Genomic DNA, 16577 nt, shown 5'->3' with positions numbered 1-16577 from the left:
TCTATCATCCAGGACACACATCTATGGCCTGCTTCTTTAGAAGTAGACTTAGCATTTTTACAGCTTGTGGGTGCTGCCATACAAGTGCTTTGATGTCAGAAAGTGATCCATGGCAGCTGAGCTCTCACTATTGTGACTTCTTGACCTGTCTACATTGAGTAGAAGTGTATGCACCAGTATGAACCCTGACTGCCACAGTTGTTATTTAACTATAGAACCTCAACCCGAATGGTCATAAATAGAAGGTACTGTAGTTTGAGCAGAACTAAGCGATATTCAGACTTCGTTGAGGGGAGGGGTAAGGATAAGAGGGAGAAAGGGTGGAAAAAAAGAAAACTGACCAAAAATTAAACATTTCCATAGTTTATGACAGTAGCAGCAGAGTTACTTTTCCAATAGTTTTTCCGCTATTTTTTCGATAGTTTACCCTTAAAGGGATTCTGCGTGATTTTTTATTACAATATTACACTGTTCATATAGCAAATAATCCACTCTACCATGTAAAATTGTATTTTTGAACCCATAAATGTATTTTGTAGCTGTAATATTGGTGTGTAGGCGCCATCTCAGTGCATTGTGCCTGAGTCTGAGCTTTCAGAAGGAGCCAGCGCTACACATTAGAACTGCTTTCAGGTAACCTATTGTTTCTCCTACTCCCATGTAACTGGAGGAGTCCCAAGCCAGACTTGTTTTTCTTACTATTGAGTGCTATTCTGATATTTACCACTTCTAACAATGCAGGTTTCAGGGAGCTGCTATTTTGCTACCTCCCCATTGTTCGGCTGATGGGGGGAAAGGCAAGGGGGTGATATCACTCCAACTTTCTGCACAGCAATAAAGAGTGACTAAAGATTATCTGAGCAAAAGCTACCAAACACACAAAGGTTATATTTTTATGCTTTCTGATTCTTTATATAAAAAGACTATTCCCAGATAGGGAAACCATACAGCTCTCCTTATTAAAGTAAGCAATATAGTATTAACCATGACGAGATTTACTGTGAAATGCTTTATTTCGGTACAATAATTGTGCATACCCTCCTCCTCCCCCCCCCTCGTCTTTCCTGTACCCCCCCCCCCCCAAATTAAAAAGTTATAAATAAAGATTTAAAAAAAAAAAAAGATTATCTGAGCATGAATCACATAGCTGAGGGCCCTGGGGGAATGAAAAACATGTCTCAACCTCATAAAATTTCAAAATTTAATATGAAAAAATTGATTTCAGTGTCATCACTTTTCTGAAACCCTTAGCCGGCACCACCAAAACATCCCTTCAGTTGTGCCACACCTTCATCACACCACTTGTGTATATTAAAATACTCAGAGGAGGTAATAAACTCTAGGTGAAAATCAAGAAAAATGTAAGACAGCGCTCCATACAAAAAGGAAATATAAAGTAATCCTTCTTTTTCTTAAGACCAATAAAAGTGTAAATGCCTTTTCAAAACTTTGATATATAAAATATATTGTACTCACAATGTCATCTACAAAAATCGTGCATCTGAAAAAATAATTTTAACCTTTGTTAAAAGGTTTGTTTAAGATTGTTTAGCCTCGAAGTACAAGCTACTGTTTTATTTTACAAAGGAAATCATTTTTAAAAACTAGAATTATTTGAATATATTGGAGAGATTGCCTTGCTGTAATTCAGAGCTTTCAGATACTGTTTTCTGGAAAACAGATCCCATACCTGTATTTGCAAGAGACACTAAGGCAGTGATCCCCAACCAGTGGCTCGTGAGTAACATGTTGCTCCCCAACCCCTTGGATGTTGCGCTCAGTGGCCTCAAAGCAGGGTTTTATTTTGGAATTTCTGGCTTGGAGGCAAGTTTTGGTTGCATAAAAACCCAGTGTAATTGCCAAACAGAGCCGTCTGTAGCCTTCAGTCCACATAGGGGCTATCAAATAGCCAATTATAGCTCTTATTGCTACCCCCAGGAACCTTTTTCATGCTTGTGTTGCTCCCCAACACTTTTTCCATTTAAATTTGGCTCATGGGTATAAACATTTGGGGATCCCCTGTATTAAGGTGTCCTTTGGATTTAAAGAAAACTTTTCCTCTCTATTCCCCAATATCAGACCTCTTATTCCAGCATTTCTCTAATAATGGTTGCAAGGGGTTCTGTCACTGTGCAAGAGAGGGGACAACCTGCTTGGAATCTCTGGTTAGGCGGATGGGTTGGAGAGAGGCAGCCATTTACCGAAACTGGTGCAGCCAATGAACATTTTAGATCTCAGGTGCTGGGTGCCCTGCAGTGCTTCCCATTCAATCCAGTTGGGAGTGATCTGGGGGACAACCAAAGTGGGTCATACCTTCTTACACCTGTCAGTTTCATCCAATACCTAACTGAATAAGTTCAATGGAACCATTGTGATTGGATGCCTGTGACTGTATTACCCTCAAGGGTTTAATTGCCCAGGGAATTCCCTACCAGTCATTTGAACTGAAGAAGCCGCTTGGATGAGTGGTGAAACATTTTCAAAAAAAACTCAAGACAAGTCCAGTTGTTTTAGACTTAATTCTGCTAGATACCGGATGAATGAGAATCTTCATAGACAAAGTGGGTCATGTTTTGTGGTCCAAAAGAGAAAACCAAACTGGCATAGAGAGGGCAAAGATTCACTTTAAAATGAATATTGACAAATTTGTATGAATCAAAGGCATTGCATCCCTGTGACCTGATTTTGAGTTTGGGGCAGCCATGCCAATGGTATCCATTTAGTGAGGGCTTCCAGCCGCGGCTCATTGGAGGCACACTCATCCATCCTCTCCCTGTGACACTTTGAACTGGTGCTTGTGTTTACAGTTTACATTAACCTCTGAAATAGCTGCCATTGTTTGGGAATTGAATTGCTACTTGAATTGAGCACTTGAAGCGAAGCGGTACATCATAGCCTGTGATATGCATAGTATTCCAGATTGATTTGCTTAGGTATCGTGCAACGAGCCGGGATTAAGTTCGGCGCGTGCTAGCTAAGATAACAAGCGTCTGTAAGGTCAAGGTACTGACATGAGAGGCATTTATGAACAAAGATGTGGCAGTTGGTGGATATATGGAACGGCTCTCAGCTGTTGTAGGGGCCTGCATAAATAGTATCATCCCGGCTTTAATCTTTCGGGTGCTGCGAGGTACTGCAAATATTTCCATTTAACCCATGGGCAATTGCTAGTGCACTGCTCTTTAAAAATATACTCTCTTCTTTCTATCTTTGGCTCCTTCCAGTCTACACTAAAGCCCATTGCTTTAATGCTGCAGCATTATTGGCACCACTCAGAACTGTCATTAGAGAGAAAAGGCTTTTGTCATATGTCATATAATGCTTATGCTGGCATAGAAGTGCTTTCCATTTGTGTGATAGAGGATAATACATAGACCAGGGACACCCAAGCTTATGAATTAAAATTCCCAACATCCGTCCTGAACTTTGATTTTACATTTGACTATCTGATATTAAAAATAATGTGACAACATTAAAGCAGCCATTAATGGAGGGGGCTATATCAAGGGACATAGTAATGGCTTGGTGGCTAGCACTGCTGAGTTACTGCACTGGCATCTCGAGTTGGGTAAATGTGATAAGGACTTTAGATTGTAAATTCGCTGAGATTGATGTGAATGATGAACAGTTATTGTAAAGCCACTTGTAGATCTGTTAACACTGTATATATAAGGATAATACATTTAGTTATAATGCTACTGGCACACAGGGCAAAAGCCCCAGTTCTGGTGATTTTCAGGCCAAAAATATTGTACTGAGCATTGTTGACCTGAATACTCTGACCATACTCTGCCTGTACTGCTGTTGGCAGGTGGTTTTCATTTAGGTCAGTGCTGTCCACACAGGTGCCTGTGTATACCATACTCTGCCTGCCCTACCCCTGCCTGTGTGTGCCATGCTCTCCCTGCCCTACCCTGCCTGTGTGTGCCATACTGTGACTGCCCTATGCAGCCTGTTTGTTCCATGCTCTGCCTGCTCTATACAGCCTGTTTGCCTTGCTCTGCCTGCCCTATGCTGCCTGTGTGTGCCATACTCTGCCTACCCTATGCTGCCTGTGTGTGCCATACTCTGCCTGCCCTATGCTGCCTGTGTGCATTGTACTCTGCCTGCCCTATGCTGCCTGTGTGCATTGTACTCTGCCTGCCCTATGCTGCTTGTGTGTGCCATACTCTGCCAGCCCTATGCTGCCTGTGTGTTCCATACTCTGCCTGTGGTAAGTGAACCTTTTGGAATTTGTTCTGAGAGTATGTTAGCATTTGAAAATAGCTGTTAGGGCTATCTAAGGTGTGTAATTATTATGTGCTGGGGGTTGCTGTGCTACCCACAAGGGAGGAGGAGGCATGGATTTAAGGATGTGGCTTAATTTGACTAACACTTAAAAATGAAAGTCTATTAGGGTGAAGACACACAGAGCTACTAGTAGCTGCTACTTTTTCATGGCTACTAAACTTCAGAACCATGGGCCATAACTGTCTAATTAGCTTTTGAATCTGACCCGCTAATCTGACTGTTAAGTTAGTCACAGACTAACTTAACAGTTATGTTCCATGTGCCTATAGTCACTGACTAACTTAGAGGTTAGAGAGCTGAAAGCAGGAAGGAGTGTTCTGGCTATTATGTTAGACATCTGCTCACTCCAGCCTTTATAGATTACATTTTGCATAACTAACTATATTGAAAACTTTTTTATTTTGTGCAGTCTTTTTTACCCAGTTTCAGTTTTGCACTGAACTGTTCTTTAAAGAAAAAGTACAAGGCTATTGATAATATATAATAATAATATTCAAATACATGTTGATCCTAGGAATTGTCCAATTGCTGTATGAAGTCAGGAAGGAATTTATAGAGACCACTGGATCAGCTGGCCAATGTAGCTCATCTATAAGAAATGCCCAGTCACCTTTACACTGTGTTATTGCCTCGTGCAGAAGGCTTGCAATGCACAAATGTAAAGAACAATAATCAGTCACTTTAAATACATTATAAAGGGAAAGTTGTGCACGTGCGCTCATAAATGCCACACTGCAGAAATACGGGGGGGGGGGGGGGGGGGGGGGTCTGGTATCTCTGTATGTTCAGCATTTGGTCTGGTGCCTGAGCTGAGAAGTCATGAAAGGGCAAGTTAACCTTTTGCACGGTTCAGACAGCAGTTATTCCAAGACAGTCTGGGTGGTAGACGTTTGTTGTTTTATTGTTACGTGAATCTCAGGCTTTTAATTCAGCCGCATTCACAGCCCCAGCCAGAAGCAGGAGGGATTGTGTATAAAGAAGCAGCTTGCCGGCCCGGGGTTAGAGATCGACTAAATGGAGCTTACCAGTGATTTTTCTTCTCCTTAAAATCGGTTACTTTGGAAGTTAGTGTTGTTTCCACCTTTAGTCAATTATCTCGTATCCCACTAGTAAAGGTGAATCCGAAAACACACACTCAAGGGTTTTCAGTGCCAGGGGAGGAAGCCCTAAAGGCCCCCATACACGGGCCGATAGAAGCTGCCGATATTGGTCCCTTGGACTGATTCGGCAGCTAATCGGCCCGTGTATGGGGTTGGGGAGCAACATACGTAAAACATACCAAAATGTAACTTAAAGGAAAAGTAACACTAAAAAATTTTAACTAAAAAATCTATTCTACCCTCCCCCAATAATTGCCCTATCCTGAAAATCATTTGTTATTTTGAATGCTTTAGTAGAAAATACCTGTAAAAAAAACTTGGCTTCCGGTCATTTGAACAAAGGCAATACCAGGTAAAGTATCAGGAGATGCATCAACTATGCTGACTTCTGTATACCTAGGCTCGATCAATCGATCGCAGCATAGTTGATGAATCTCCTGATACTTTCCCCGGCATCTCCGTATCGCCTTTGTTCAAATGACCGGAAGCCAAGTTTTTTTTACAGGTATTTTCTACTAAAGCATTCAAAATAACAAATGATTTTCAGGATAGGGCAATTATTGGGGGAGGGTAGAATAGATTTTTTAGTTAAAAATTTTTAGTGTTACTTTTCCTTTAAAGGTAAACCACCCCTTTAACTTCCTGCTTTCAAAAAGAGCAAAAAAAATGTTTTGTCTGCTGGGTCAGTGACCCCTCCTTTGAAAACTTGAATGAGTCTAGAATGGAATTGAAAACAATAAAAAAAAAAATAGAGACCAAAAGTTACTAAGAACTGGCCATTCTATAATGTACTAAAAGTTCACTCGGTAATATCAAAAAGGCCACTGGGTGCTGCTTTCTATGAGGCAAGCAGCATATTCTCCCACTCACGGGTGTAAATATGGCCAGCAGGAACGCAAGATATGCTCTCATATTTTGAAGGTCTGTTTAATGGAAAATAATTGGAACATGAGAACTGCTTATAAATGGCCGAAACCAGAGCAGCTTCTTTGCCCGGCCCCTGTAGTCTGCTCCTCAAACGCATAGTAGGAAGCGATAGAGCTGGGTGGGATTCCTTTCCCCAAGCCTCTGGAAGGAAGTACTCGCAGCATCACATGTCTCCTGTCAGGGAATGGGGGGGATATAACTGCGTATAGTGCCCCTATGGCTTAGGGCCCCTGTATGAACTAAATGTGGCTCTCTTCCCCATACAGCTTATTATACAGTTTATTATCCTTCTGCCTGTTTGGGAGATTGCAATGGACAGGTGTATACACAGCGGGGTGGCTGTACAACAGATACACAGGATATGGAAAGTCTGTTAGTAATTAGACAGGGAACCTCATTTAGCTATTTTTGCACATCTGTTTCATTCTGTATCCATTTTGTGTATTAAATGTACATTATTGATGACTAGTTAGACTACATACATACGGGCTGTAAATGTGCATTCAACAGGTGGCCTGTTCTTAATATGGCTGCTTGAGAAACTCATAATACTGTACTGCAAATGTTTTGCCTGCAGATGTAGTGTTTTTTAGTTCATTAATCACGCCTGTCTCTGCGCGTATATATAGAGCACAGGCCTCCCTATGGGTGCTCATTTAAGGTGCATTTATCAATGCAGGAATTCTAATTTTTTGCCGTGATTCAAATTTTCTTTTTTCACAAAAACTCCCAGATTCAATCATGGTTTTCAAAACTTGAATATTCGATATTTATGAAGTGCCAAAAATCTGAAAAACGTAAGTGTAAAACTTCTAAAAGCTTACGAGGGTATGTAATATGAAGTTTTCTTAGGTAAAATGTATGCAGTTTTCCATTTCTAAGCTTTTCTAATATATTTTGAGAGTAGACCCATTGAAAATGACGGGTTGGATATGAATATGATACATTCAAGTTTATTTTTACTGGTTATTTTGATTGAATATTCTGTATTTCAGTATTTGAATAAATAAGCAAACATTTGAGTTTGGTGAAACTCATTCACAAATTCAAAAATGATAAATGGGCCCTTAAATCTCAACATAATCCATTCTTGTTGCACGGAGCTTGTTTACTCAATAAAATTCTGCTTTAATTTCATATTTTTAATTTCTATTTTTTTTCCTTTTTCCCCCAGCAAACGTTGGCCTGTTCCATATTAACGGCACTTTTAATAGAGTTCTCCAGTTCGAGTAAAACCAGTAACATAGGCCTGAGTATGGAGTTCCACGGAAGCTGTAAGAGAGTATTTCAGGTATGGCCTGATCAAGTTGCATCATGGGAGGCAGTCAGTACCATGGCCTGCAGTCGCACCGTGCACTCTTAAATGCCTCTTGGGATTTTGCTGTGAATATAATGAATGTATAATATTTAAGGTTAGCCCAATATGTGCATGATATTGCCTTATAGGGATGTACCAAATCCACTATTTTCGGATTCAGCCGATCCCCAAATATAGGAGCAAATCTGAATTTGCAAATGCAAATTTGGATACTGAAGGGTTAAAGACAGAAAAATTTCCAACTTTCCAACTGAAAATGGGAGTTCTATTGTGCTTATGAGTCTGATTCCTGTTGTCCTGTGTCCTTTATCTAACATATAATACCTTATCCAAACTGCAGAAATATTTGCTGATAGGTTATTTTTTTGCCAGTGTCTGCAGCTTAATAAGATTAATGAGGCCCTTAGCAACAGTAGCCCCTTAACCCCTGACTGCCACCTTGGGAGTGTCAACCTCTTTATCCTGTCATCTCCAATTACTGCCTGCTTTCTTTTTCTGTGCCGTCCTTCGTTCTTAACACCAAAATGTAGCAGTGTATAGCACTTTAAGCCCGCTGAATATGTGGCTGATTTTAGCACTGGAGTTAATGAGTTCAGAGGAATGTAACAATCTGCTGCAGCTGTAAGGGGCTGTCACATGCAGGAGGAGAGTTAAGGAGCGAGGGCTCTGATAACCTCATTACTTATAAATGACAGTTGATTTTTAGGCCGTTAGGAGCATATTTCTGAGTACCATGGAGCCATACACCACTTGGCCTACCCCAAGAGGATCGCATGTTCTAACAATGACTGCTCTAAAATAACATTGGCTACCAGCCAAAGCCCTCTGTTTAGGAGTATTTCTTGCAGATGGCCTGCTTGTCTCAAATGTATTGTTCAGCTCTTGAGCAGTCCTTCTAGGCATGTAGCACCATAAAACTGTCCTTGTAGAACAAGGGGGCTTTAAGTCTGGAAAGACTTCAAAATACCATGGAGATTATGAGACTGAGAGGCCAAGGGCCCAGAAGAGTAAAGTCTAGTTATAGCACACTAACCGCAAAACTAGGCTAAAATCTGGCAAAAAAAAAAAAGCATCTGTCTGTAATAGTTGCAGTAGTTTACATATGGTTTTCATTCATCCAGGTCATGGTATATCTAGTAGAAAAAAAAATCTAGTCCAGTTTAGATTTACGTCTGCTAGATAGTTCATTTATAGGATCTGCTTGAGACTTGGAGTTTTCCGTAATTTCTGTAATTTGGATCGCCATACCTTAAGTCTGCTAAAAAAAAAAAAAATGTAAACATTAAATAAGCCTAGTAGGATTGGTTTGCCACCAATATGGATGCATTCAGCTTATATGGGAGTCAGGATACATAAAGCTGGGCATATCGGGGAAAGATCTTCTAGTTTTGTGACCTTGCCAAACGAGTGGATCTTTCAATGTATGGTCAGCTTTAGGGTAAGAACTCACGGAGTGGGTTCAGTCGCCAGCGATAGACTCCTTAGACTGCAGAGAATAGCAAGGTATAGATGGACAGATTTCAGCTTTCAACTCAAGAACAATACACTTTCCGATAAAATCGTACGAAACCTAGTTCGGCGGAAGAAGACTAAAATCTCAACGTATATAGGCACTAAACAATGAATTCCTTTATCATGTCTGATTAGTACCCATTCAGATATGCATTGGAACCAACTGTCCACAGATCAGGCTGTGAATGTGGTCCTTAGACAACACTCTGCCCAGGCTCCAGTGGTATGAGATTGTTGGTCCGTTGGTGGTCAGGGCTGGCATAGATGTCCTCATATGGGTAAGAGATCTTACCTCTGCGGAGGTTTGGTGCTAAAGTATCTAAATTAAGGAACAATGTAAAAGATGGAAAATTTGTGATGTTTTTACCTTTTTCCATGATTCCAGCCATATAATCTGTGTTGTTTACTTTTAGGACGAGGATCTCCGGCAGATTTTTATGCTAACGGTAGAAGTACTACAGGAATTCAGCAGGCGAGAGAACCTTAACGCACAATTGTCTTCGGTGTTCCAGCGCTACCTTGCACTAGCCAATCAGGTTTTAAGCTGGAACTTCTTGCCTCCAAACTATATCCTTTGTTTTGGCTAAACACTTTTGGCAGGCTTTGTGTCAAACTGTATATAGGGAAAGAATTAATTTTTTTTATGGCAATGTTCCAAAATCATCTGCCTGCCTGTGAGAAGTATGAGTTATATAGCTCTATGGGCAAAGGCTAGATCCTACCTAGAAGCCCATATTAACCAATTAGCTAGCTGTTACTAGTCTTGGGATAGCATTTTAAAAGCAAACTGCTAATAAATATTGCATATAGCAGACTGAGACTGTTTTTAACTTTTTTTTTTTTTTTTAAACAAACGGAAAACAGTGGCTGTCAAAACTCCCCATGTTCCATTAGCCCTATGTACACTATATTGGGCAAGATTACTGGCTAACTAATTCCCGGGTTACATGTGATTTCCCTAGGGACTTCTTTTTAAGCAATGAGAATGAAAATTGCTTTTGATTTTATCTGAATAATTTGAAGAAATTTTCCTTTCTCAAATGGGAAGGTGCAAATTTTTGGGGGATATCCTATACTTAAGTTAATTATGTTTGCTAACTGGGACTTATTTGCACGCAATCTGCGTTATTAAAACTTTTCTGAGGATGGGAATAACGCTGATCCCAGAGTGCCTTGTCTTTTGCGATTGGTAATATTTTAGCAGATCCCGTATTTATCCTGCTGGCTCCCAGCATTTTCAGCTCCCTAGTCACTTCCATTAAGAACATGTATGGACAAATAGCAGTCCTCTTGGTTTCATGCAGTGAGACATATTCTTGTGTGTCTTCTGTACTGAGGCCACTATTACAGTTCAACTTTTTCTCCCTGACCCTGTATAAGTTCAGTAGGTGGGACGCTGTGCCACTGAACAGTATTTAATATTGGCTTTCAGGCCCCCAGTAATAACCGAACTCCCTCCCTCTGTAGCCCCAATAGCTGCCTTGACCACGTTAAGCAGTAAACAGCTGTATATGTAACCACTTTATCCGCACATGGCTTTATCACCTTACATATAACTGAGTGATGTGTGCACTGCTCCCCTGTCACATGCTTATAAGGGATGTGACTTCCATACCTCTGGTATAAATAAGCCACAGTATTATATTACTTTTGTCTCTGCTAATCCCTTATGATATTATTGTATTTCAACATCCCATGGAGGCCTTTGGCAGAGTGTATTGTAGATGAGTTTAGCACAATGTCCACCAGGAATGTAGCAGGCAGTTTTACACTCCTTTTAAAGCTAACTTTGGGTGGCCAATATTAGCGGTGCATTGTTACAGAAGATGCTGCCCGTTGCAGACTCAGAGGCACAGTGATCAAGTGCTTTACAAAAAGGTCAATGTGAATAGCTAAAGGTTCTATTGTCTTATGTGGACCTTTCCATAACAATAAGAAAATATTGTGCTAGGGTTTTGTTCCCCTTGTCATTGTCTTTACTGGGTTTTCTTGTGTGTCTCAAAATAAACGAGTGTTTGCAGCACTGTTTGTGCAGGTAAGCCCACCAAAAGGGATGGTTCACCTTTAAGTTAACATTTAGTATGTTATAGAATGGCCTATTCTTAGTAAACTTTCAGTTGGTCTTCATTTTTTAGTTTTTATAGTTTTGGAAATATTTGTCTTCCTCTGTTCTATTGTCAGATGGGGGTCACTGACCCCAGTAGTCAAAAAACATGTTCTGTGAGGCTATAATTTTACATTGAATCACTTATCCTAGCATTCAGAACCTCTTCTGTTCATCTTCCAGTCTCTCATTTAAACTTTTGCATGGTTGCTAGCTTTAAACTTCACCCTAGTTACCAGATACCTCCTTACCGGAGAGCTTCTGAACAAAAAACAAAATGATTGAAAAAATACTATTGCAAATAGTTTAGAATATGAATGTCTATATCATACTAAAAGTTAAGGAAACAGTGAACCTTAACATCATAGCTCCAAGAAAACTTGCAAGTAAATCCCAGATGTTGGTGTAACAACTGTTGTGAATCCCCTACTGTCCTTTGCTCACAACCACAAATACTCTATGTAGCAATCTGCATTCTAAAAAGATATTTAGGCCACCTGATCTGAAGCCCCTGCATTGGTAGGATATTTTTGGCCTCTATTGTGAAAGTTGAGGCTTTATTCAACCAAAAATACATTGACTATATACTTGCAGTTGCAGACTAATCTTCCACAACAATGGGGCTGATATGTATACAGATGATATAGCATGTTTTGGGGTTTTTTTTTAGATGAGTTTGAGTTTAGTTCTTTTTAATTCAGCATTCTTTTCCAGGTTAGAGGCAGTGACTTTAAAGGAGAAGGAAAGGTGGAATCATGGGGGGGGTGCCAAAATGTTAGGCGCCCCCCAGTTGTTAAGATCTCTTTCCTGATACCCAATCACACCAGCCCAGGGTACATGCAGGCATGTGATCCTCTTCCTTTCTTCCCCTTACGCTGTGATCCCGGGGCCCGTGCTTGCGCAGTAGTTAAAAAAGCCAACTTTTTTGTTAAAGCGCGACTTCCCACAATACTGCGAATGAGCAGCCGGCGCAAAGAAAGAAGTCGTAAGAGGAACGCTGGCCTGCATGTTCCCTGTGCCGGTGCGTTATTTTTTTCTAACATCTAGGGGCACAATTATTTATCCACAAATGCTCCAAGCGTTCGTTCGTATTTTCCGCGACTTTTTCGTACCTTGCGTGACTTTTTCGACGCTTGTGCGACTTCATATTTTTAGCGTGCAAAAAATCGGGTCGGTTTTGCCGCTGTTTACAATCGCTCAGTGCGAAAATTTTGTGAAGTTTTTATAATTTAACATTTGTCCATAGCTTTTAAAGCCATGGTTTTAGGGGGTTCCATTGAAATGAGTGAAAACCCTATGTAAAATTTGGTTGAATCATAGATAGGTGCTAAGATTAGGCCAAATCCTGGGTTTTATTTTTTATCTAAAGGCATCTAAAATGTAGACAAGGCAGAAATGTAAGCATTGGTACAGCCAGCAGGCATGGATCACTTTGGAAGCAGGAGGATAAAGGGGTGGTTCACCTTTAAATTAGTATGTTAAGAATGCCTTATTCCTAGCAACTTTGCAAATGGTTTTCATTATTTATTCTTTATAGTTTTTAAGGTATTTGCCACCACCTTCTACCTCTCCATCTTTCAAAGAGGGTTTGTTGACCCCTGCAGCCAGAAACTATTGCTCTGTGTGGCTACAATTATATTGCTACTTTTCATTACTTATCTTTTAATTGACGCCCTCTTCTATTCATATTTCCGTGTCTCTTTCAAACCACTGTCTGGTTGCTAGATTAAATTGGACCCTAGCAACCTGATAGCTGCCGAAATACCAAACTTCTTAACAAAAATCTAAATTAGTGAAAAGAATATCAATATCTAAATCATACTAACCGTTAAGCTCAATATGGGCTACCTCTTTAAAGGGAAACGAAAGTCAAAGTCACTTGGGGGTGCCAAAATGTTAGGCACCCCCAAGTGACTTTAACCGCTTACCTCGTACCCCGGGCTGGTGCCCCTGTTAGGAGAAAACAGCACCAGCCCGGGGCACCTGGAGCGCAGCGCTTCCGTCTTCCTCGCTTCCTTTTCCTGAGTGCCAGCGGTGGGCGCATGCGCAGTAGAGTGAAAAGCCGACTTTAACATTTAAAGTTCGGCTTTTCTGCATGCGCGCGCAGCGAATCAGGAAAAGGAAGCGCCGGCAGCTACCCCGGGCTGGTGCTGTTCCTTCCTCACAGGGGCACCAGCCCGGGGTAAAAGGTAGGCGGTCAAAGTCACTTGGGGGTGCCTAACATTTTGGCACCCCCAAGTGACTTTGACTTTATTTTTCCTTTAATAGGGATATGGTTGGAGAGCGTTCCTTGTACAACACTGTATGACTACAAAAGGCATCAAAAGCTGATACATTCTGGTTTTGCTTCCATTTGCGTCCCCTGGCTGTCATCCCCTCGTTACCAGCACTTCTACAAATAGTGCCTTGGTCCTTTTATCTCATCTTTTGCTACTTGAGTGTGTCTAAAGCTTTAGTGCATGGCCACTAGCCATATCTATTGCTTGCCCTGATGTGACACCTCCCCCCACACACCGAGCCCATGATAAATGTCTAGTAATTTTGCAAGAGGATGATTTGTGGCAGCCCAACAAAGGCTTCCATTTTCCATAAATCGGAGCACCTGTCGTGGGCGTTTGCCCTTTCCGAGCCTGCTCCTGTCACATTAGTCCCACTGCTTATCAAAGTGATGGCATGGCTCTGGCACGCCACATAATAATGATCAAGTTGTTATCTAGCATTCCTTAAGCATTCTTATTTTCAGTCCTTAATACCTTTTATTCCTTGGCCTCATGCAGGAATTATGCCGTGTATGTGAAGAGGCTTAAAGTCTGTTTCCATTGCATTCTTTTGCAGTGGGTGCTGCTGTAAGTGGGACGGTTTTTTTTCCCCCCTCTTCTTTAAAGACTAGTAGGAATGTTATTGTTGACCTTGACACCAGATAACTGGGCAGACATTATATAGCAATGTTCGAGTCCTCCCAAAATGTGATGCTGAAGCCTACGGAGTCCTGGCGAGAGACCCTCCTGGACATCAGAGTTATGGAGCTTTTCTTTACTGTAAGTCATGGATTCTCTACATTACTCTATTCTGCTTGAGCTCTGACCGGTACTTTACTCTTGCAAAGGAAATTAGCCAGGGGAGCTTTAATTACCAACACGTAAGCAGGTAAGTCCCCTCCCCTTGTGGCCATGTTTTACTAGTATATGTCTGCTTAATATTCTCTTATCTGTTAGCGAATGGGCTTTAGGATAAATTCATGTATTATAGCAATTGATGCTTTTGAAACTCAAGTTAGATGCTTAATGCATTTCCCAGCAGAAACCTTATGGTTCTGTTCATGTGTGAAGGGGGCTCGGAGTTGCAGCTCCAGATCATGTGGTCTATCGCAGGTATGGATCAATGTTTAGTACCACTCTTACTGCAGTTTTACCGGGTCTAGTGACTTCTTTATCAATGCGCACATTAAATACAGGTATAGGATCTGTTATTCAGAAACCTGTTATCCAGAAAACTCTGTATTACAGGAAGCCTATCTCCCATAGACTTCATTTTAATCAAATAATTCAAATATTTTGAACAATGATTTCCTTTTTCCATGTAATAATATAACAGTACCTGTACTTGATCCTCAGATATAATTCATCCTTATTGAAGGCAAAACAATCCTATTGTGTTTATTTAATGTTTAAATTATTTTTAGTAGAATTAAAGTATAGATATCCAAATTATGGAAAGATCCCTTATCCAGGAAACCCCAGGTCCCAAGCATTCTGGATAACAGATCCCGCACCTGTATATTCAGAATTTATGCAAACTGTACCTGCCAATTGATTTTGCAAGCAGTAAGGGCTAACGTGAGTCTGGCTCTGTAGGTATAGCTGGAAGAGTATTTTGCTAATTAGTGGCGCTTTTTCCCGTTACTTGTGATTGTGGCAAGTGTGACAAAATATCCTAGTTTTAGTGTCTGTTGGAATGGCTCACCTTATGTACAGAACTGGTGCTGCAGTAACTTTCCCTTGGACTGGGAGACTCTTCTCTTTATAAATATTTTATAGGAGGCAACTATGTGTCTATGCATTTTAACTACCCAGTTGTTGTCTATTAAATTCATAGCATAAAGCAAGACTTCCCAACACAAATATTGCATTAAAAGGGCTGGTTTACCCTTCAGTTAACTTTTAGTATGGTATAGGATGTCCTATTTCTATCAACTTTGCAGTTGGTCTTCCTTATATATTTTAGTTTTTTTTTTTTCATTATTTGTCTTCATCAAGTTTTTAAATAGGGGGTCTCTGACCTCAGGATCCAAAAAACTACAGCTCAGTGAGGCTTCAATTTTCTTGTTATTGATACTTTGTATTGTTTATGTTTCTATTCAGTCCCATGCCTTTTCATATTCCAGTCTCTCATTGAAACCACTGCCTGGTTGTTTGGGGAAATAAGACCCTAGCAACCAGATAGCTGCTGAAATACCTACTGAACAAAAAGCAAAATAACTGAAAAATAAAATATATAGGTATATAAATATATAGGTAGCTTTCCTGCTTGAGCTTACTTTCCCCAACTACTGCCAGCCTCTGTGATCTGTGCCTTGGTAGTGCAGTCCCCTAACCCCATTCTCACACCAGTTCTCTAGAGCTTTTGTGGTTTGTGGTGTAAATATTTTTGTTTCTCTGTGTGGAAACATTTCTAAACATGATTCAGATATCCCCCTTTTGGCACAGCTGGAATATAACCAATAGTTTTCCAAGCCCATTGTGTTGTTGCCCCCCGCACTACTAATTAAAGATTTTGATATAACAGCATGCATTTTTCGTTTTCTATTTGTGCGTGAAAAGCATGTAATGGGTTAGGTTATTGTTGAAATAAATGATTTGGATTTTTAAAATATGTTGCTACTCCTAGGGGGTTATTCATATTTGTGTAATTTTTGTACAGGTATAGGACCCGTTATCCAGAATGCTCGGGACCAAGGGTATTCTGGATAAGGGGTCTTTCCGTAATTTGGATCTCCATACCTTAAGTAGGATTATTCTGCATCCAATAAGCATTATTTATATCTTAGTTGGGATCAATTACAAGGTACTGTTTTATTACAACAGAGAAAAAGGAAATCAGTTTTAAAATTCTGAATTATTTGATTAAAAGGGAGTCTATGGGAGACAGGCTTTCCGTAATTCGGAGCTTTCTGGATACCGGGTTTCAGGATAAGGGTCCCATACCTGTATTTGTTTCTACTTGAAATTTATTTATTAAAAAAATCCATATTAAAAATGGAATAAAACCATGAAATATACCTTGAATTCAAATACCCTGCATTTGTTTTTTACTAATTTTTAAACGG

At 40.3% G+C, this 16577-nt stretch overlaps 1 protein-coding gene across 1 annotated transcript in view; it reads left to right on the top strand.

The window, feature by feature from the left end:
* Positions 1-16577, top strand: part of xpo4 (exportin 4) — a 64537-nt gene that overhangs the window by 23980 nt on the left and 23980 nt on the right. The window contains exons 5-7 of the mRNA XM_002937960.5: positions 7492-7608; positions 9561-9714; positions 14177-14289. Of these exons, the coding sequence (XP_002938006.2) occupies positions 7492-7608; positions 9561-9714; positions 14177-14289 (384 nt within the window). The remainder of the gene's footprint in view (positions 1-7491; positions 7609-9560; positions 9715-14176; positions 14290-16577) is intronic.

Source organism: Xenopus tropicalis, chromosome 2 (assembly GCF_000004195.4).
Source record: "Xenopus tropicalis strain Nigerian chromosome 2, UCB_Xtro_10.0, whole genome shotgun sequence".
NCBI lineage: Eukaryota > Metazoa > Chordata > Amphibia > Anura > Pipidae > Xenopus > Xenopus tropicalis.
This window is presented reverse-complemented; position numbering and strand designations above follow the sequence as displayed.